Source organism: Epinephelus moara, chromosome 18, assembly GCF_006386435.1.
Source record: "Epinephelus moara isolate mb chromosome 18, YSFRI_EMoa_1.0, whole genome shotgun sequence".
NCBI classification, from domain to species: domain Eukaryota; kingdom Metazoa; phylum Chordata; class Actinopteri; order Perciformes; family Serranidae; genus Epinephelus; species Epinephelus moara.
In genome coordinates, this window is record NC_065523.1 from 17,297,380 (window position 1) to 17,320,274 (window position 22,895).

General features: G+C 38.9%; 3 protein-coding genes across 4 annotated transcripts; 2 read left to right on the forward strand and 1 right to left on the reverse strand.

Moving 5' to 3' along the window:
• Positions 1–1,702: 1,702 nt before the first annotated feature.
• On the forward strand, positions 1,703–4,127 carry LOC126405019 (uncharacterized). The gene is made up of 3 exons (XM_050068514.1): positions 1,703–1,858; positions 2,192–2,300; positions 3,421–4,127. The coding sequence occupies exons 2-3, from the start codon at positions 2,197–2,199 to the stop codon at positions 3,848–3,850; spliced, it is 534 nt and encodes a 177-aa protein (XP_049924471.1). The 5' UTR covers positions 1,703–1,858; positions 2,192–2,196; the 3' UTR covers positions 3,851–4,127.
• A 1,033-nt stretch (positions 4,128–5,160) lies between these two features.
• apnl (actinoporin-like protein) lies at positions 5,161–6,950 on the forward strand. Its single transcript, XM_050068513.1, has 3 exons — positions 5,161–5,312; positions 5,860–5,985; positions 6,087–6,950. The coding sequence occupies exons 2-3, from the start codon at positions 5,885–5,887 to the stop codon at positions 6,541–6,543; spliced, it is 558 nt and encodes a 185-aa protein (XP_049924470.1). The 5' UTR covers positions 5,161–5,312; positions 5,860–5,884; the 3' UTR covers positions 6,544–6,950.
• Positions 6,951–17,817: 10,867 nt separating this feature from the next.
• On the reverse strand, positions 17,818–22,620 carry ramp2 (receptor (G protein-coupled) activity modifying protein 2). Of its 2 annotated transcripts, XM_050068508.1 has the most exons (6): positions 22,372–22,620; positions 21,747–21,809; positions 21,638–21,667; positions 19,752–19,784; positions 19,423–19,600; positions 17,818–19,307 (listed from the first exon to the last, which is right to left on the reverse strand). In XM_050068508.1, the coding sequence occupies exons 1-6, from the start codon at positions 22,529–22,531 to the stop codon at positions 19,058–19,060; spliced, it is 714 nt and encodes a 237-aa protein (XP_049924465.1). In that variant the 5' UTR covers positions 22,532–22,620; the 3' UTR covers positions 17,818–19,057. The 2 variants fall into 2 exon arrangements, with proteins under 2 accessions (XP_049924465.1, XP_049924468.1); XM_050068511.1 differs by lacking the exons at positions 21,638–21,667; positions 21,747–21,809; positions 22,372–22,620 and adding an exon at positions 20,046–20,744.
• Positions 22,621–22,895: the final 275 nt, after the last annotated feature.

The following is a 22,895-nucleotide window of genomic DNA, read 5'->3' on the forward strand; positions in this document are numbered from 1 at the left end:
CATTAAATTACACTTTTGTGAGATTAAAAACATTTTATCTAAATCACCTTAAAGGTCCAGTGTGTAGTATTTTGGGGGGTATATTGGCAGAAATGGTAGATAGTGTTAATTACTATGTTTTAACTAGTTTATAATCACCTGAATCACCTGTTATCACTACCTTAGAATGAGCCATTTCTATTTACATACAAAGCGGATCCTCTCGCACGGAGTCTGCCATGTTACTTCTGCAGTCGTCTAGAACAGAAAACTCAAACACTGGCTTCAGATGGGGCCACTCCCTATTTTGTGTTTTCTTGTTGGCCACCATAGTTCTACACGCTTGGCACACAGGAGAAGTTTCTGCTCTTCAACCTCACTGCTAGATGATACTAAATCCTACACACTGGACCTTTAAGTCTTTAATCCTTCAACATACAGAGGTGATATCAATACCACCCATGTCTGATGTGAAGGCAAATATGCTGACACAGAGATGTTGTCTCATTAAAGCATAAATTAGTTTGATGATTCACCTAATTAGAATTATTGATAATGCTATCTATGTATGTTGATTGTAGGATATTAACATTCATCCTACCGTCATATTTAACATACAAGGTCTGGGGTCCCTGTATCCCAAGAATAAACTATAACAAACAACCCTTATAGCAAAGTGTTGTTGTTGTTTTTTCTCAAAACAATTCATTTCAGTTATGTGACTAATGTCACCTGACAAAAATTGAAAGTTCATTTGCATATTGTATAAAATGATGATTTTTAAATACAAATTTCAGCTTTTATCTCAAGTACAGTCTATATTAGCACTTAAAAGGTTATTCACCATCCTTTAATTCTAGTAACATGTAGTTTTCAAGAATTGAAAGTAAACAAGATTTGTATTTTATTTATATGGTAAAACTTTTAGCTTTGTTTAACAGGAGGAAATTTTGGCACATCCAATCACAGCTGAACAAAAGACGCCGAGGCTAGTGCCTTGGGTAACTCCATATGTCATTTATGTTCACTCTGATGTATGTTCTGTTCAGATGAGTTTAGGGCTGTGACAGGAAGTCAACAATTTTCCAGACTAGCTGGATAGTCTGGTCTGTAAAAATAGTTTTGTGGTCGTAAGATGCCTCTTGGATATCCCACTTCTGCTTTGCTTTGTTTTTCAAAGCATTTTGTAAGCTCTGTTTTTCAAACATGGGTGTACCCAGCACGACTCAAAAATATGTAAAGGGGGTAAAATCAGCACAACTGTACACACCTACAGCAGTAAATTGCAACATACACATTAATGCAGTAATAATGTTAATCCAGAAACATCATATATTGTAAAACACTGACAGGGAACATTTTATTGCACAAAGCATACTTGTACTTTTTATACTTAAAGCGCATTTTGCTGATAACATACTTTTACGTAAGGTTTTAAATGCAGAACTTTGACTTGTAGTGGAGTATTTTCACAGTATGATATCAGTACTTTTACTTAAGTAAAGGATCTAAATACTTCTTCCTCCACTGAGCAAATGTCTAAAATAAGAGAATGTTGTAGGAGCTAAAGGGAGGTTCATCATGCCTTATTGTGCATAAACCTACTCATGTTGGCAGGACACAAGTTAATAAAAAAAAACAATGACGCGTTAGCTAGCTTCAAATTTGATGGGATCAAGTTTTAACTTTTTGAGATAAAACTTTTCACAAGAGATGGTGTGTGCTCACTTCACTGTGGACACGCCCATGCTTTTGTTGGAACAAGCACTGTAGAGGTGTAATCACACAAGGGAGACTCTCCACCTCTGTGCAGGATCTGAGAAAAAAAAGGAAACCTGAGGCTGCCGTCTAGCACAACGTGCGTGTTTAACTCCAAAAGGTGAATATAATTACTCCTACTATTATATCTTAACTGCGATCTATGTCTTTAATTATCCTGCACTCTTAGACAAGAGTTTTCATATAAATTATATTCACAGTTTATATACACATACTGTAGAACATGTATTAAAAAATTCTTTTCACGATTGAGAGGAGAAAAATCAGCTTGGTTTGGCTACTGGCAATTTGCCTTTATTTTTCTTTTGAAGCAATATGACTTAGAACCTAAATACTTCACATCTTTTTTATCCATTTTCTGCAAAATGTCTGCTGAATGGTGAACTGTTTGCAGATATACTATTCTAAGCATTCAGTCCTGTTTCTCTTGCAGCCAAGATGCCAGAAACTGCAGAAGCTGTGTCAGCCACTCTCCCCACCAACAGAAACTGTACCATAGAAATAACCAACGTCAGCGGTAACTACTGCCTCGTCAACCCAAAGTAAGTCTGTAAATGTATTTACATGTAAAAGTGGTTAAATGAACATAACATTTGAGATTTAACTGCATCAGATGAAGACATGAAAATATTCACTGAAAAAAAGTACAAATTAATGAACGACCTCATACATTAAAAAATAAAAAATTGCAAAATTGCAATTTATGAAAAACTGTCTTGAAAATTTCATTTGCTTTTATTCTTTTGTATAAAATACTTCTCTAAATTGGAGTTTAGTGTAAGTTAGCTCAGTCTATTAGTCACCTGCATCAACATTTTTTTCTGCACTTAGAGAGACTAAGCCTCTGCATAGTATAATGGCCTGTGTGTGCACTTAAGTTTGATTGGTTCCAGGGAGAAGTATTCATTTTCAAAAGCCTTAATGTGTTGCTTTGAAGTGCTTTGAGATTGCAATGCCTGATTACAGCTCTAATCAGCATCTTGATAATATTAGTGTGCAGTCCTTTCAGGAAAAATGACAACTTATTTTTTCTCTCTTATAGTCATAGAAAAAAGAACCTATTTCCAGTATAAAAAGTCTATATTAATTCAGTGTGGTTATACTGTAGTCACTTTTAAGTGAAGGTCAATGATATTGCAAGTGGAATGTCAGTGTACTATCTATCCAACATAAATAAGATATTAGATTGGGTTCCCTATTTCTCCATAATGCAATCTGCCAGTTTCATCCACTTCCGCTAGTAAAACTAAACAGTAAAATACATAAGAATGACCCACGTCTATTGGAATTTCCACCATGCTTCCACATTTATCTAGCTGTGGCAGGACAGACCATATCTTGGATGGGTGGTTTTCATGTGTGACATCACTTTGCTGAGAACATCCACCTATCCATCATGCAGTGACACACACTGCCTCATTGCACATCGCATGCAGGAACACTCACTGTTGCTTAGAAGTCCACAGCAGTACTTGCACAGTCACACTCCATCCATCAGCATAAGGTGGTTCAGGTACCCTGGAAAGCCCAACACTTGAAAAGTACACTGACAATCTCCAACAAAACTTGCAAAACTTGTTCTTTCATCAAAAGTCTGGGAAGTGTGACATAAAAGTTGATTGGTGATGATGGTATGGGTTTGTCTCCTGCTCTCTTGTACAGGGTGTACATGTCAAGTGGCTTCTCTCACCACCCGCCCCAGCCTACTGTTCGTCCCAGCATGACTGAAGTGTGCTCCTTCATCAAGGACGACAACACTGCCACGGGTGCTGTTGGCCTACTGACCTATGGCCTCTTCCATATGCAGAGCCGGGTTTGCTCCGAGCACGTGGCCATCATGTTCTCTGTGCCCTATGACCACAACCTGTACAAGAACCGGCTGGCCGTGGGTGTGTTCGAGCGTTCCCATGCCTGTGACAAACATCTGTATGACCAGATGTATGATGGGAAAGATCTAACTGGCTTCACCCGCTCCGAGACACATGGCTGCGGGCTTGAATATAAAGCTACATATGTTGAAGTGAGGGCTACCATGTCTTCCATTGGCAAAGCCATTGTTAAAGTGGAGCTCTATGATAAAATGGGTCGTTAGTATAGAGGAGTCTACTGGTGTTCTGCCTTTTTGTACTGTGTTGCTTTTGTACCCAACAGAATAAACAAACTTCATTTGATCTGACTTCTGCTGTCATCCAGAGAAACATCCAGAGGAGAGGAAGACTGATTTTGCTGTCATCTGTGTTTTGTGTCCACTGAAAGATATCAATATCTGACAGCCAGCTCATTGATTCTCCATTAGCTTATTTCTTGGGCTTATGTATATTGTACACTCCCTTTGTCTTTGATTATGGTAATAAAGCATTCAGACCCAATGCCTGTGTTGTGTGGGATATGTTTTCACTCAGTATGCTTTCATTATTACTGATGAACAGTAATCATTTTTTAATCTCTTAGCTGGATCCATCCAATTCTAATGAGTAGCAACAGATGGAATATCTGCTAGATGTTTTTTTAATCGGTATGATAACAATATTGTTCTTTACTGGCTGTGAGACTCTCCATCTTGCACTAAAGTGTGTGGTTCTTTTGTGGTATCTGGAATGCAAGAATTTCAACAAAACCAGAGAGTACAGTTGCCCCAGAGATGTCTGTCTCAACTTGTTTGGCTTGCTTTTTTCTCTGTTGCACAACACCTCAAGATTGAAATTCCCAGACCACCTCAGTCAGTCTGACAATGGCTACATTTACATCCACACTAATATTCCAGTATTACTCCAAATATGACGATGTTCTGAATTTGATATGGCACATGTAAACAGCATAGTCTGTTCGGATTTTCCAAATTAAGCCTTTTCCTGAATGAGGCAATTTCTTTCTGCTGTTGTCAGTTACGTTTTGGGAGCATTCTTTGGATATGTGTACAGCGCATTCAGAATGTGCGGCTCAGTCAAACTTTCAAAAACACATCCTATTTGAAAGCAAAGAAGTAAAATGGTACAAGCAGCTCCAGCTGTTCCACTTTTCTTTATTTTGGCATGATAAATGACATGTTAGGGCACGTTAATCTGAGTATGCGCCGCTGAATGTAAACAGGAATATTAGTGGAATATTAATTTTCATTAGTCATGTAAACAACTTAGGAGGACAGTTGTCTCTCGAATTAAGGGCAAAAACAGATATTTTGTGCATGTAAATGTTGTCATTCATGTAATTGTGATTCTTGAGAAAAGGTGTGTGCTGAATGATCCTGGCTTGCCTAACAGGTTGGGATCCAATAGGATACTGCTGGAAACTGTTTAACTTTGTCACAGGGTGTGGCAGTTTGATCCCGCAGGGAAAAACACAGGAACATTTGTTGTCATAGCCTTTTTGTGCGGTGCAATAAATGTGTGTTGAAAGAGGGTGTGTGCTTTCCAACAGGGGTTGTGTTGCAAGTGGGAGGGTTTCCTGGGTGATGGCATGCATCCTTGTTAAAAAAAAAAAAACCTACAGCGCCTCCCTTTCAGGTAACTTTTTCCGTTTTGAGACTTGTGAGTATCAACAGAGCTTCTCAGCAGGTAAGTCACTTTAAACATTTATGAAAAAAGACTTTATTAAAAGGACTTCGTAAGAGGCAGAGAATGGCTCATTAGCTGAAGAAAATAGCTATTTATAGAGGCATACAGAAGCCTGATGGGGCATTTGTTTGATTTGTATCTTATATCTGTTGATAAAAGGGGCAATCATTTTCTTTACTGTTTTCACTCTAACTTCATTATTGCATGCTACTAAGTGCTGTAATTAAAGCAGTACACTCTCTAATGAGGGAAAGAGAGTCTGCAGCTTTTCTGTGATTGTTCACAACTGTTTTGAAATCAAATTAGCTTCTGAAATGCATCATTCATACCCACTGCCAGTTTATGCGCACTTTAGGAGATCAATGTAATGCCGTTACAGCATGTCAGCAGAGCAGAGGTCAGGATGATATTTTTGTCATGTAGTAAGTGTGATCCTCGTGATTCCCAGTGTCTTTACTGTAGGAGTGCAGGGAAGTGATAGTCGCACCTGTGATGTCGATAAATTCACACGGTTAACACTTAAATTATTGTACCGTTGTTTTACAAGGAAATCTCACACCCATTCCAACATCATGGAGTCAGCTGAAGCCGTGGCAGCTGATGTAGACAGGAGGAGAAGTGTTGTCATTGAAATCTCAAATTTCACAAAGAACTACTGTCTCATCAACCCAAGGTAAGCCCTGACTGTGTTGATGTCTTGCAGGCATGTTTGAATGTTAATGTATAGATCTAAAAGACTGTGTAATACATGTGCTTATTTGTGTGTTTGGACAGGGTGTACCTTGAGAATGGGGAGACATACAACCCACCTCAGCCCACAGTGCGCCCTCTAAAGGCAGAGGTCTGCACTTTCTCCAAGTCCAAGGGTGGAGCAACTGGCAGCATTGGCGTGATGACCTATGACCTTTTTGAAAGGTCACAGAATGACTACATTGAGTCTGTGGCCATCATGTTCTCAGTTCCCTGGGACTACAACCTCTACAAGAACTGGTTTGCAGTGGGCATCTACAAAAAGGGCCGCAATTGTGACAAGGATTTGTACAAAGAAATGTACTATGAGAAGAAGCAGACAGAGCATGGGTTTGTCAGGGAGGAAGCCACTGGATCAGGAATCAATTATGTGGGCAACTATCTAGATATCAAGGCCACCATGAGTCCCCTGGAGAAAGCCATCATGAAGGTGGAGGTGTGGGATAAGCTTTTCACACCCATGGGCCAGCAGTCATACTAGACTCCCCGCCTAACTGGTATTTTGTCATAAGTCCCCGCAGCAGAATTCATACCTCCACCTCAAGCATTTACCTGTCAGACTGTTTCAAATACAGTCAACACACATGATTCAACAGATGTATTGTTGCTGACATGTGCCTGTATACCTGGGTATTACCGTTTGCTAAATCTCCTTAAGATCAGAGTTTAGTTTGTTTATAAATCCAGGCGGCAAAACCCCCCTTTAAAGCCGAAGCCTCTGTCTGTTTCTATAGCATCTGGTTTTAAAATGGCATCTTTAGAAATGAAAATCAAAGGATGACTCACTGGAGGACGAGGGCACATAGCTTAATAAAACACACTGAGCGCTTGTCTGTATTTACCTTGACACTGTAGTCTGAGGAATAAAATAAACCTTTTTGCTGGAGCTATTTGTGTATATGTGTGTTTTGATTGAGTTCAGAAAAGTGCTTAAAAAGAAATCAGATTTAATTTTTTAATACAAAATTATGGCTTTCTCGGTGCATGCATACAATCCAAAGCATGCTCTGTGTATTTGCAATGGATTCACGAGGATTGTTTTGAAGTGAAATTAAGATTTGAACAGAGACAAGGGATGCTGTCTCTTTTTCACAGAGCAACAAAGGGACACACCCTGTCTCATGATGCTGAACATCAAAGCATACCTATTATTGCCAATACTGTATTTACAAAACACCAAACAACGAAACAATTTAAGACAAAGCACATTTTATAGAAGTTGGTTAAACATGCATCATATTAAGATTGCATTTGTGACGCAAAAAGTTAATAACATGGTTGACATTTTGTTAAAAGTACTTATATAAATATAATTTAAATACATGTTGGGGGGCATACACTTCAGTATTAAGATACACTTAAACTGTCCCCCTTACATTAATAAAAGATATATAAAGGAAAAACATTGCTATGCTACGAAAGGCAACCACGCACCATCCACCCACCAACAAACTGCCATTTGTTGCTGTGGGTAGGTACAATCAGTGTCAAACACAATACTGTCTCTTCATTTTACCACTTTTAAATATATTACAAAGTGGGAAACTAGAATTTGATATGAGTGTTACCTAGTCTATATCACTGTCGACTGTAATAGGTTTTGTATAGTGTTAGTATGTCATAAAAAAGTCAAATGTGTGCACTTTTCCTGTGCCGCCCTCAATCATATGATGGCTCCCTTAAACGGCATTCAGCCATCAAAACTTAGAGAAACCCTGATCTAACATTTTTGTTTCAAAATGCTCCAAAATGGTCAGTTTTGCTGTTAAGTGTCTAAATAATTTATCCTGTGGAGAATTCCCACTCCCCTGGAGGGTTGGGTTGCAGAGGTTCTAGGTTGAAAATGGTCCCCCCCAATGTTAAATAGCTGATTACGACCCTGAGATATTCCATTGATTTCTTTAATTTTCTTAAAGTAGCCTGCAGCTAATTTTCTAAAAAGATCAGAGGAGCTAATGTACAACATCACAGTGAGATGCAGAGACTAAACAGATTGATCTCTATATAATCTATTTTAATAATAATGATAATAATAAATATATTCTAAATAATGTCTAAACATGCATGAAAAAACAGTGAATTCTTGGCTAAAGAAAACCTTGTGTCATTGAAATCTGTTTTTAAGAGACTCAGTAGAACAGTATTTGTACCCAGATTTCTGAGATAAAGAGGGTTTTAATTGCCTGCTATGCCATCCAAGCAGAACCAGAGGGAACAATAAAACTTCTACAGTTATGTGGTTATTGTTCAAAAATGCCTGGTTTTTATGAACCAGTAAGCTCAAGGAGAAAATGAATAGATACATTTGCTTTTTTTGCAATTATGATCCTGGCAGGGACTATGAGGTAATAGTAGTGAACAAGACAGGAATGGATTTAGGTGAAGACCCCATTATTATGACTGCTCAGCAACTCATTACTAAATGCTCTGTAATTCGTTAATTTGGGAGAAATGACAATCTTGGCGTGTTATCTCATCATCTAACAACTAGTTTTGCAGTAATGGCAGAGCCAATTCCATATAGATACAGTCATTAACCTCAGGGGGATATGGGGTTCTGAGGCGGGAGTCAGTATCAGCTCTTAATTTACATCGCAGGCGAAGTTATCAGGTTCCCTCGTTTCTATTTAGAATCTCAACACTGCACTCCCGATTCTGTTTTCCCATTAGATTCATGATGCTTTTGCTGCATTAACTGTTCCAGCCACAAAGACGCCCAGATCAAAGGTTTTTGCTCACTGTCACCGTTGCATTTGCATAAAAGCCATACATAATATAGAGGCATAAACTAGGCCTGTTTAGGCTCAATCCCTGAAGCACTGTTGAGTAGTGTATTGGAAAAAATGACACATGGCCCCTATAAACAGATGAGGGACACTAAGCAGCAACTTTTGTTTGTCACAGCATTAAAATGGGGATAAGTTCCCACACATCCGTTTCATATTTTTTCCTTTCAGTCCCTCATCTGTGTTTACTATACCTGCACATAAGTCTGCTTTCATGTTTTGTGTTGTATTGTTCACTGTGTGTGTGTTTGTGCGTGAGTGCTTTGGTGTTTGTGTCTCAGTTGTATGTACAGTAAATTTGTTTGCGCTCTTTTGTGATGAGCATCTCTGAGTGTAGCTACACCTGCACATGCAGCGATGGATATTTCATATCAAATGCATTCTTTTGTGCATTATGTGATTTGTATTTTGCAAGTCTGAAAAAATCTTTCAAGAGTGGATTAGACTTCTTAAACAGGAAACAAAAGATATGTGGAAAAATGTATTTTCCTGTGTAGATAAACTTAAGAAGCTCAGCATTGTGAATTGAAACTGATGCTATTTACCCCTAAACAGGAGTGAATCTAGCTGTTTGTCATGGTAAAAAGCTTCTGTCAAAATCCTGCTAGGATGTTAAGAGGAAAGGGAGGTGGATGAGTGCAGGTGCACCATCAAAGTTATTTCTTTTCATGAGACAAAAATCAGCTGATCACACAAAAACAACAGACTTCAGCTAAAGCTAGTGCAAGAAGATGAGCTGAGGTGAATGAGAAAAATACTGAAAACCATGATTTCACCACAGCAAATAATCTTGTACAGCCTGTTACAGCACACACACGCATACACTCACACACACACACTGTTGAACTGATACTGTAGTTTTCACGCTATGAATAGAAACAGGCTGAAGAGCGGAGTAAACACAGCAGCATGCATCTCCTCTCTCTTTGTACTTGAAGTCTCTATTTACTCCCCCTGTTATCATCACCACCTGTTATCAGGACCGCACGGTGGCTGTGTCTCTTCGGCACATGAAAAAATTACAAGAACATTTGAATTTTTCAGACTCTCAACAAAGCAGGGCTGATCAACACAGAGCTTGCAGTACATTAAGTGGGCGACACTGATCATAATCTTTCTGCATTAAAGCTTCATCTGCCAAGTTTGTTTGAGTTTCATTCTGCTTGAGTTTCTATTTGCTTTGAAGCTAAACCTAAAGAACATGAGAGCTGTATATTGACCCAAACTGGGAGTGTCCAAACAGAAGCATTAAATAATTGAATGTCAATGACCGGAGGTTTGGGTGTGAACTGTAGCCCTTTCAACAGCCTAAACCTCTGCATGCCCAAAGATAGCAGCAGTATAATACATATTCTTCTCTCATCAAAGTGAATAGAAGTACTCTTCAATTTTTGAGTGCCTTCAACTACTAAAAATGCTCTCAAAGACTGCCATCTAGAGGCCACCTCTGATATCAAATGTATTCACACAGCTTACAGTTTAAATTTTCTAAGCACTTGAGGCAAATCTTGAAAAAACACTCTACAGGGATGCTACGGTGACAGTAATATATCATGCATGCATTCAGAGTGTTCAAGAATCTGGAAAGGACTGGTTTTAAGCACTAAGGTCACCTTGACCCTCTGTTTGTTCTTAGAAACCTCATCATTATTAACAGCAAAGATGGGCAGTATTTCAGTTAAATGTATTTAAAAATGTATTTGATTTCTTTTGAGGTTTGATCATTTGTATTTCTCTGGACATAAAAAATGACATGTCATTTTTAACAAATTACTTAAAAGCTACAGTTGGTAACTTTTATTAAAATATTCATATAGTCATATTTGCTGATATTGTCACTATATTCTGAGAGAAGTACCTGGGACAGTCTGTAAAAAATCATGTCACGCCTCCCCTCCTACTGCCTCTAATGGCATTCACTAAAATCAGTGCAGCCCAACAGTCTCTAAAGCAGCTGTCAGTCATATCAGTTGCTTTACGAATTGTGGTCAAACTCTCAAACGAGATAGCGCTGATCGAATATGAATCAAGATTCTGTAACTGCATTGCCTATTTCTCGCATCAAATGTTTTCAGAAACATATTTTAGCTTTTTAGCTGTAAAATGAGAAAGTTGGTCCAGCTGGTGGGCGGGGCTTGCTACTGTGTTTAACTGTATCCAACAAATTTCTCATTTAACAGCTCAACAGTGCACTAAAATATGTTTCTGAAAACATTTAACATTAAAAATAGCAAAGCAATAACATAGTAAAAGAATCTTGATTCATATTGCTGCCTAGTTTAAGTTTTACCACAGTTCATTAGAAGTGATTAACAGCTGCTTTAGAGACTCCTCAGCTCTGATTGGTTGTTTTCACATGTGGTAAGGCCATTAGAAACGCTACAAGGCAACAGAGGCAGGGGAGTATCATTTTTTCACAGATTATCTGTCTCATATTGTGCTGTTTGAATATAGTGACAGTAGGTTTTCATAAAAGTTACCAACTGTAGCTTTTATTTGTGTATTTTAAACACTTAACATTATTAAAAATTTCATTTTTATTATTTAATAAGATTTTTAAGATAACCTTGAAACCGTAGAAAAACACTGCACAGCAATAAGCCAAATCACTGTCTTTGGCTACATATAAGTGAATTTCCTGTCGGGTCCAACAATGTTCTCATTGTGAATGACCATATTTCATTTGTGTTCCCTTTGACTGCAATGTCAGGAGGTACACAAAAGAAAATACTTTCCCTTTCTTTAAGTTGTTGTTGATATTTTCTATTTTGTACTGTGCTGTAATGGTACTGTTTTGTTTTTGTTCAGTTGGTTGCTAATAAAGTTAGATATCTTAGGAATGTAGCCTACTTCTTCTACTGCACTTTGCTCTTGAAAACAGCATCTCCTAAACACCCAGTCTTGTTGTCATCTGAAAAAACTAGTGTTGTTCAGTTCCCCCAGTTGAATTTCAATTGGCCGTTCACTCAGTCAGTCACTTTGACTGACAGAAACCACCCAGCATCCACCCCTGAATTCACAGCCTCCCACCTTCAACATATCCTGACTGGCCACTTCAAATGTATGATGTAGGAAATAAGCAGAGCTCACCTTTTCATTGTAAGGGCGGTTCAGGTCAGACCCAGACTGAGGCTACTAAATACCTAAAAATAAATACTAAATACCTTTTTCATAACAATGTTTTATATTTGATTTTGATGCATTTACTGAGCAAGTATTTGTAATTTTTTTACGAGATCCTTTTTGATGTATTTGTGCCCATCTCTTATTAGCAGACAGTGAAATTAATGTGGCTCACCCTCTTCTCCTGCTATTCCTGGCTCCAAACAGGTCCTGACATCCAGCAGTTCCTGGCACTCTCAAACAGTTCACTCTGTGTCTACCCCGATGTGTGTCAGGCTGGCAACAGGCGCCTGAAGCCACGTCATCAGAGCTCAATTACAGGCCTCAATCTCAGTCAGGTTCTCCTCCAGAGAGTCTACAAGGGTAAAACAACAAAGTCAAATATTTTTTAAGGTAAGCTGGAGTTGTACTGTTCTGCATGTTTGTTTTGTTTTTCAAACATTTCTTAGGGTCATATTTCACTGACTGTTTGTAATTCCTGTGGATGAGATGTGAGGGTTGAAGGTCATGTTATTCCTAGCAGGCTTTGGAGATTGTCTCATCATGTTAGTTTGTTATTATGGAACTTCTTGCATCATGCAGAAGTGTATCGTGTAACAATACAGATAACCTGACAGAGGACACTCAGTGCTCTCTACAGTACTTTTGCTTCTTTTTAATGCCTCTAAGGCTGTTAAGTTGGCAAATCCTGTAATAAATATTATGTAAAATGTCCGTTTGTGACATAAACATAATACAATTCCATTTCCTAACCCATACTAAAGCATCAAAAAATGTCATTCTATAAACACACTAATGTTGAGCCTTACAGAAACTTTATCCAATGCTAACCTAACATTTTTGTCATGCTTTGTGTCTGTATTATTTTTACCAGAGCACATACCTAGTTTAAGTACAAGATGTAAACTACAGTATATGCCCTGATCATCAGTTATATTTTATGGAAATTTTGCCTTAAGCTTTTTTTCTGTCTTTTTTCCTTTGGAGGATACAAGATAATAATGCAAACACCCACACAATGTTACTACTTAAAGCATCTATAATCAATATTTTTGTGTTAGTTATGAATCACACATGCCTGCAGTGATGACCCACAGAGAATTATCACCTGACCCTGCTGTTCTCACACGCTACAGAACTTTACAGCAACTTTCACCTCATTGTTTCCATACTCTGACTCACAACTTAACTGTTTTGGTTCACTCTTGCGTTTTCAGCAAAAAGAAGCACTAAAATCCTGCTGTATGCTACATGCAAATTACAGCAGGCAGACTAAACGAAGGGGTAGCTGGTGAACATAGTGCAGCATTTAGCAGCTAAAGAGTGAGACATTTCCCTCAAGAGTTAGCAGAGACAAAAAATAAAGAAAGAGCTAAATGAGAGTGACTATTGGATTTACATTCATCAGGTGGCCGGAAACACAACTCTAACTGAATGCTAATGTGATTTGTATGTGGAGAATGTGTCAATAGGTAACAACAAGTTTGCCCTATCAACTTCAAAAAGGATGATGTGTTCACAGCTTGTTTCTGTGCACCCAAGTAGTGACAAAAATTAGCTATTGAATGTTTGAATGATCAATAAGTAAATTACGTTAGAGACTTACAAAATACAGAGTGTCTATCTCTTGGTGTCTGTAGCTTATCTGCCTGTGTGAATGTATAAGACAGAGAGATACTGTAGAGGGAGCATGTGTGTGCGCCAGTAAATGCAATTCTCAGTTATACACTGCCGTGTGTGTTTCAGTGTCACAAGTGTTGGTCTTTTGCAAGGGGATGCGGACATTAAACTATAGTGGGACAAACTGATTGTATTGACCTGTGGCTGTGTTTGAAACATTAATAGTAAACCTTGTGTTTATTATGTCAGTTTCCTTTCCACTCTCTCCTCACATACTCACACCGAAAAAACATCCCTAAATCCACTCAGTATTCAAATTAATGGTATAAAAACTCTTATACACTTATGCACTCTTTACGCTGCTGTCATGATTTGCCACACAGATTATTGAGCGCATACTGCATTGGAATAGATCCTGAAGTTAGAATCCATATTGTATGTAATAAATTGAGAATTGATTTTTGAACTGGGAGTCGTTTCAACCAAGAATTGATTTTAAATTTAATCTTGACCCCAAGAATCACACTCCTAAAATTCATACAGTATGTACTTATTTTCCCTTTTGTCACTAATGGCAGCTTTTAGGTAAATACGCAGAGCCAACAATACCATCAATGCATTGTTTTAATTTTCTGATTCTGTTCCTCTAGTTGCTCTCAGGTAGCTCTTGTTTCATGTAGTCCAGCTGCAGCTCCAGATCTTGTTTTTTTTTCCATAGATAAATCTCTTAGGATCTCCATCGAGCCAATCATGGTAACTGGGTGCAGGCCCTGCTCCTTTTCCATCATCACTGAAGAACTGAAAAATATTTCTTGTCGCTCAGAATTCAGCTGGCAGTGGAATACGGCTGATCGTGGCTTGTATTTCTTTGAGTTTATTCTGACTGATCGAGCAGCAGTTTTGATGTCAGACCTACTTGAATGTACAGTCATGTGCTGCCAGCTCGGTGTCATCCAGCTGTAAGGTCAGCTCTGACACAGCAGTGCCAGCTGCCTGGATCTCGCACAACAAAGTAATTACTCATGTCACACTGAATGACTCGCATCAATGGGTGCAATTTTTTAATTTTCATCAAATCTGGCAAAACTCCAGTCTGTCAGTATTCCAGTAAACTAGTTGCTGAGAAAAACATGTAATGCAAACAGATTTTTAAAAATAAAGTCATCTGTAAATCTGATGAGATGTCAATAACTCACCAATAATCTGGCATAGGCTCCAGGAAGCTGACTTTCTCTGGCCACCTGTGGAGGTTGACCAGCTGTCATTGATGCTGCTGAATGCTCCGTGAAGCAGTGAAGCTGACACTGTGAGCCACCTTTTGCTATTTCCACAGCCAAAGTCCCAAGTCACACTACAAAGTCTGCCAAAGGAACCAGCAGTGGATGTACAGATGCCCTTACCTGCTGTCCTTCCAACCACTCTGCCAGATCTCTGGGACATAGCAGTCATCGGCTCCCACGGTGATAAGACCCAGACGCCCTGACAGAGGCTCCAGAGCCAAAACCTGCAACTGGAGACGCAGCTGCGGCTCTCGGGTGTGATCACTGCAGAGACAGGAAGGTCTCTGGTATCTTCTGAAAACAGAATCTCTGTCTCAATTCTAGAAATATAAATCCATGTATCCACGGGTGTGTCAAACATGTTTTCCTATATAAGCTAACTAAACATAATGAAACCTTTCCATTGTGGCATTGGTAGTTTTTTATTTTTTGGATCAACATAACCAAAAAGTAAAGCTGAAACACTATTTAGCCTGCGTTGTACCTTTACTTTTATTTTCATCATCATCATCATCATTATTCAATCAAGCTATAATAAAATAGGTGTATGATTAATGCTTTGTGCAATAGACAGTAAACTTTCTACAGAAGAACAAAATACATTTTCATTTGAATTAGTTTTGTTTATGTTGTGTTAATGTTTCTTTGTTTTTGGCATAGTTTAAATATGTTTTATAGCAATTAACTTCACCAATTACACATACTTGCCTATATCTAATATTTAAAACTCCTGAATTAATTTGGTGTGAATAAAGTTCAAAAGTGTTCAAGTTATCGAAACTATCTACTAACTAACTACTTTGTCAGATTTTACTGTTCCAACCCCAGAGCATCAAGTCATCCCACTTCAGTGTCAGCACAGATAATTGAAACTGAGACTCATGAAATTTTGTTCAGATCAGATAATTTATATACAAGTTGAGGCATCTCAAAATGTGATGTAATTGTGCTGTGGCATTGCTAAAGGACTAGAGAATAACCTGTTGACCTCATGTACTCCCTTCAAGGATTCCTAGCGATAGCAAACTTCACAGTCCTGCTGCAAAGAGATGCCCAAGAACACAAATTCTGTACTGTACGCTTTTACAGTAACTGACATTATTGTGCTGTTGTTTGTATGTCCATGGGTCCATTGCAAACAGAAACTGCTAATAGCTAATTTGGCATGCTTTTAATGGTGCCAGTTAGCCAAAATGTAACATATATAGGCTAAAAAGTTGTGGCCCAGTTGTCTCAATGTTCTCTGAAGGGGGCCACAGTGTCCGCCATTGAAAACCCCTGGTCTGTTTTGATACACAATATATGGGCCAAGAATGATTTGATATACTGCAGAACATACAGTTCCTAAGTTGGTTCTCAACTTTGCTCAGTAGTTTTCAGTTCTTTCTTGACAGCCAAACCATGCTGAATGCAAGGTATCATTTTTAGTATCTATAGACTATACATTTACACTAACGACTGTGATTTACTCATATGCACATAAGTTATTTGACTGTGTCTTGAGATACAGCTGACCTCTGTGTAATAAACACAAGTATAGCCACTAGTACCTTATCTGTCCATTACCTGCTATTCCAATTTGCAAGAATGTGGCCACGGCTTTCAAGTTTGTGTGTTTCCTCCTTGTGAACAGATGTATTTTTGGCACAATCTTTTCCGAGTTTTAATACTTATTCCCACACTCTGTTTATGCATTAAAGGTCCTTTTCACTGAAACTGATTCTGGAGTACAATTATACCAATTCATCTGCAAACGCATTTTGTGGAGGCAGCCATATGTGCCAGCGCTAGTTGTAATTATTCTCACAAGTACAACTCTATTCTTGAAATGTCAAGTTTATTTTTGAGATTTTGACTTTACTCCTAAAATAGAAGAGGAAGATTTTTGAATAAAAATCCTTCTCCTCAGATTCATTTTTTTCCTAAAGCCTGGCACTGACACTGAAAGTTTGACTTTATTCTTGACATCTTGGCTTTATATTGGCAACGCAAAATAAAACTGAAAAATCTTCTTCCTCCTCTCATATTTTTCCCCTTATGCCTGGCACTAATGCTTCTCTGTGGTTACAGTGATACCATTGTTGCTTAAAAAAAAAAAAAAGAAATTATGAGTTAACCTTTAACTTTGTTTAGAGATGACAGTCATACTGTTAAGTGCTGGTACAAAAACTTCCATCTCAGTCACAAAACAGTCTCACTGTATCACATAAAACCACCAGAGGGCAGGGTTTCCTGGATGAACACAAACTCATGTACTGTAAATTGACCATGGCTATTTGACTTGTGCACTGAACGTACAAACATATTGTTTGCTATAACAGTTGCAGTAATGCGACTAATAAAAATATGATTAATATAGTTTTCACAATCACATTTTGCATAATGGCATCAGAAAATAGTTTCTGGCTTGCTGTAATAATAAGGAGTGACACAGAATTGGATGAGATCAGAAGGGGGTGGGGACGAGGATGACCCGACATCGAGAGAGGAAGAAGGTCACCGAACACACTTTCCCACCCAGACGCACGCACACACACACACACACACACACACAAACGCAGGCCCACCCTGCAGTGTTATGTTTGCCAGATGAGGGTGTGATACATGACTGCTGTCACTGCTTCCTTCACTACATCAGCACTTGCGCAGCATAGCAACTGCACCACAATATACTGCTCACTGAAGATACAGTGAAACACTACCTGAGGCACAAACTAATGCCATCTGCACTGCACTCAAGGGAAAGGGGTGTTTAATCAAAATCTGACTGAGGTTAAAGGGTACTTTTGCCGCAACGATGCCGCAACCCTGCTAATGTATCCTTGTGAACATGAGCTGAACTGCAGTCTGCTGCTTCCATGCAATGATTGGCTAAAAAAAAGAACCATTTTACATGGTTGTCATTTATCCAACAGCCAAAATGAGTAAAAATAAGCAACAGCCAACAACTGAACTGTAGATTTAATTGAATAAAATATAGAAAAGTATATTAAAATACATACAGTAAATGGTGTGAGAGTGGACAGAATGTGCGCTCTCATATGGTACAGTAAGTCCTGACAATGGCAGAAATATAACAGTATATAAATACACATTTTTTTCTAAATCTGAAAGCAATCAACCATGGCTTTCTCGTCATTCAAGAGTGAACAATACATAGCTACAAAATCATGATTCAGGTGAAAGATAACACTTTTATCTTCGTGTCGTTGCTCAGTGTTTATCACTATGCTGCACAGACTATTGTTCATCTGTCTGTCTGTCTTTTTCTCTGAATTGGATTTAAATGTTGGATAAACTTTGCTTTAATTAGCTCATCATGTGATCATGAGGATTGTCGTTGTTTGGACGGGGGGAAAGTGCTTAAGGATTTCTTGCTGTTCAAAAATAGACAATACCAGGAAAGAAATCTCCCTTTTCTGGGCGCACCCGCCCATTGTGTCCCATCTGTAACCTCTGACCTCAAACTTTACACACACTATGGCTCACATAACCAGATCCATGCATCACACTATACTCATTTTCCTGTCCTTTCTTTACACATAAAGAGGACCCTTTTCAGAGATCAAACATGGAAATATACCTGCATCCAATTAAAAACAGTTTAGGCTTCCTCTGCAAACATACTGTACATTGTGGCTCAAAGCAGAGTAATGTTTGAGTGGCAGCAAGAAGAGAAGTTACATAAGAAGAGTTCAGGGGTTCAGTAAAAAAAAATTACATTGTCTTTTATCAATGCAACTGCTGTCTGACATCATGAGGAGAGTCAACACAAATACATTTCGACTTCACTTTTGCAAGCTCCAGAGCTTTTGTCATCATAACCCTGAATACTGGGTTCTCCAGTAAAAAGAAAAAAAAACAAGCTCTGTTTTCTGAATAATGTGTGCAAATTGAATGTGACATAATAAAGTGGGGTGGTTGAAAACAAAACTTTTGTCACAGTATGGTACAGGAATTTATAATAACCTAGATTTTGTCACAGTGTCATCTTCTTGATAGGTTTCCCCTGTTCCTGATATCTCAGAATTCCTCTGAATTGTGAAGGTAAACTTGTCAGAAAAATTCAGTCCTCTGCAAGGTCACTGGTGAGATGAAAGCGCAGCTGCGGTGTATATGTAAACAAGCTGTAGTCCTCAGGTTGGGATAAGAGGCAGAGCGCAGGTCAAAAAGAGATTCAGGATTTTCAGGAACTGCCATCCCCATTCTTGGTCTTGAGCACCACGAGGCTTACCATGACAGGGATTAGACAGATGGGGGTTATCACCAGGGCAAAGATGATGACTGGCGGTGGGTCACTTAGCTCCTCTGAGGGACAATCCTTGAAAAACCTGGAGTGAATGTTCAAAAAGGTCTGTTCCACCAGAGGGTTGGGCCATGGGATTACTAGACAGTCCGATATCTCCTCTGTGCATTGGCTTAGGTTACTGTACAAACTGCAGTGTGGAGACAGGGAGTGTCAAGAACAGGATTCAGACATCAGCAAATATTTAACAATATTTTTAATGTTAAGGATGAGGAACTGCAAATATAAACACACACACTACTTACCCGCTCACATTACTCCAAATGCACCAGTCATTGCTGTTTAGTGATGCCATTGCATTCTCATAATTGGAGAGACATAGATGGTTTAACAGAGTGGAAAGGCAATCCATTGTTGGTCCACCATAATACGAATGACATAGGTCGCAATACTCCATGCACCTGTTAGTAGTATTCCCACAAGCTGCATGAATGAAAGAGTCAGGAAAAAAAGAGACATTGAGACAGATTATAAAATGGCAATAAAGATGTTTTGGACATTTTTAAAAGATCTCTGTTCTTTCTTACAGAAGGTTGTATGTCTATGTATTAGGTTATAAAGTTATGTAACCTACCAAATGACAAAGCTGATTCTCCATGAGTGGCATCTAAAACAGAGAAAAATCAGATTTTTAGATTTAAATGTTTTTACATCAAAGAGTAGACTATAAAAAGCTTACATAAACCCTCTTTAAATCTTCCATGTAATGTCTTTCTGATTTAGTTAATGACATAAGTTCTATAAAGACATACATCCTAGCAAAATTCAATGCAAAGACTATTTTTGTCTATTGTAGCTCATGAGTTACTTCACATGTCTCATACTGAGGCAAGCATTTGCAGCTGTAGAAGGGAGACCACACACTCACCGCAGAGAAAGGAGAGGAATACCCCAATGAAACCAAGTGCTCCCTTCATGTCAGAAAAAATGAATAAAGGTGCGTTTTCCCCAGCCGGTGACCATGTATAATAAACCTAAACTTCTCAGACTGTGTACAGCGAGGCATAACAGGAAACCCGACAGGAAGCAAGAGACGCAGTGTAACCTTCGGTTACCAGATGTCCAAACAGTGTTACCCGCGGTTACCAGATGTTCTTCGAAGATCTGTCTGACGGCCCTGCACCTTGGCAGCAGCTCTTCCCCTCTCCAACACACGTTTCTTTAGGATTTTCTTCCTTTTTTAAAGGGGTGGAGGCAACAAAGATTGTCCTCTCCATTCTCCCAAATAAAAGGGAGCACACCCAAGCTGGGCTGGACTCACATCTGAAAACCCTTTACTCTTTAACTCTTGTTCTGCTTTTTAGTCTCAGTTTCTCACAGTCGAAGGCCTGGCCAGCTCACAGCATGTGATTTATTTGCCTTTTGGGCTGCCTCTGCCAAATAGGAAACATAAGTAAACATTTAGGGCTTAGCGTTTTGGGGTGGATGTAATCATGACTCTGCAGGGTGTGCTGTGTAGACAGCCATGATTTCATATTTAGGTTAATTAAACTAAACCTGGAAGAAGTTATTAGTCAGAGCTGACCAGCTTTTAAAAGGCCAACTAACTGGTATTTTCACCACAAGTGTTGGAAACTTTAGTTTTTTTATGTCATAAGGAGCTCATGAGTGTTCTACATCTGTAAGGTAGTTTCTCACTGTCACCACTCACCACTTGAAAGAGCATTGTGAGAGAGGTGGTTTCATTGATTGAATGAAAAATGGAATGTATGGTTCACGTTTTCTCACGACTAACTTGTTAATTTATGTCACTGAATCCACATGTTGGGCCTCTCGCAACATCTGTTTGCCGAGCAGCATTTTGATTTAGTAATGACATCAGGAAATGTGTCTTTTCAGCAGAGGAGGAGCTCAGAGTTGGGGGGAGTGGCAGGGGAAGGGGGGGGGGGGACAGTCAGGGGAAAGAGGAAAAAAAAAGGGAAGGCACAGGAGGAGGAACAGTGAAAGGGGCGCTGCTCCAAAGTTCCAGTTGTTTCACAACCCGGAGTTCATGCGTTGATCACAGACGTTGCATGGGGTGAATGACGAACAAATTCAGGAAGTTGCGCCAGGTGGGGGCTGCTCATAATGAGGTTTAAGTTAACCTTTAGCCCCAAACCACTATGGGCCTCGTGTCTACTGCTGTTGACCCCTCACTGGTAGAGACCTCCCCAGGAGTTTGTCTTGGATTCTCATGATAGTACACACAAGGAGATCTTGGCAGAAACCAGGATCTCTGTGCTCTGCTTTCTGTGTTTGTCAATTCCAGGCCAAGCAATTGAGTTAAAGGAACTGATCCAAAGCAACCCCTCAGCGGACACAAATACATAATCACTATTTGTGCCTATAAACTATAGAACGCGTAAATAAGATTAATGCACTGATTAAATCAAAACCTGACCATTAGCAGATTTAGTTAGTTAGGGAGACACAGACATGTAGTAAACACTCTACAGTAATTGAAAAAAGTTGTAAACTTACTAGCAATCATCATCTCTGTTGAATGATATCCTGTGAAAAGAGGTCATGTTAGTCCAAGTATTTGTGGTCATGTATTCATTTTCTTTTTTTCTCTTTAAAATACACATACCTATTGTTGTGGGTGGTTGTGCCGCTAACTTTTCATCAACCAGACAAACCACTGATGTGCATCCTGTTATAAGAGAAATTAAAGTATGGGAGAAAAGGATGTAAAAATGATAACACCTCAGTTTGTAACAGAAATAATTAAACTGGATTATAATACACAGTCCTGCATATAGTATACAAGTAACAGAGGTAAAGGAAATAACAAGGAGTAAGCTATTGGGAGTGAACAGGTCAATGCATCCTCTCTTTGTCTACCATTCCATTGAGGAAATCCTAACTTGAGGATATTTAAACTTACAATACATTACCCTCTTAGGAGAATGAAATATCTTATTTAATAAATAATAATATGTATTGCATAAACCATTGAAATAAACTGTAATAACATTCTCAACAACTTGTAACATAAAATTCTTCTTTAAAAAGTGAATTTGTTGTCAAGGTATGACCCTTAAACCAAACTGTTTAAGTATAAAACTCAATCATGAGACTCGCTAAGCTCCTTTCTAAAAGCCACTCAATCACTGAAAGCCCCTAAGCATTCCACTTGAGAGGTGAGATGGAGGGCAAGTAAAGAAGTTATATCATAAGAGTGAAGAAATGGACTGTATAAATCCTCTACTTACCCCAGATGAGAAGAGTCACAAAACACCCAGAAAACACAAGTGAGGAACTAGTGGCTGTCATTTTGCCTGACAATGCTCTGTCCGTCTTCCCTGGTGGGTAGGGATTACATATCTCAACCTTTTTGCAGGAAGGCTCTATAAAACAACAGGAAGCCCTCATTTCCTAGGATGGGCGGATTCACACAATGGGACAGAGAGCCTCTGATAAGGTTAGAACTGCAGAGGTCCACTGGTGCACCACCATCACTCTCTCTCTCTCTCTCTGTCTGTCTCTCTGTCTCTGTCTCTGTCTCTGTCTCTCTCTCTCTCTCTCTCTCTCTCTCTCTTTATCTATTTCTTTCTCTCATCCCACCCTCTGTTTTCAAAGAGAAAGAGAGAAGTTGGGGAGAGCCCCACCCTCTCTTTTCCTCTCTCCCTTGCTTTGTCTCTACCTTTGATTCTTTAACAATAAAAGCAATATTTGGATGTCAATAATGGGTTCACACACCAAATGGACTAATAGCATGTGAGCTGTCTTGGACTGA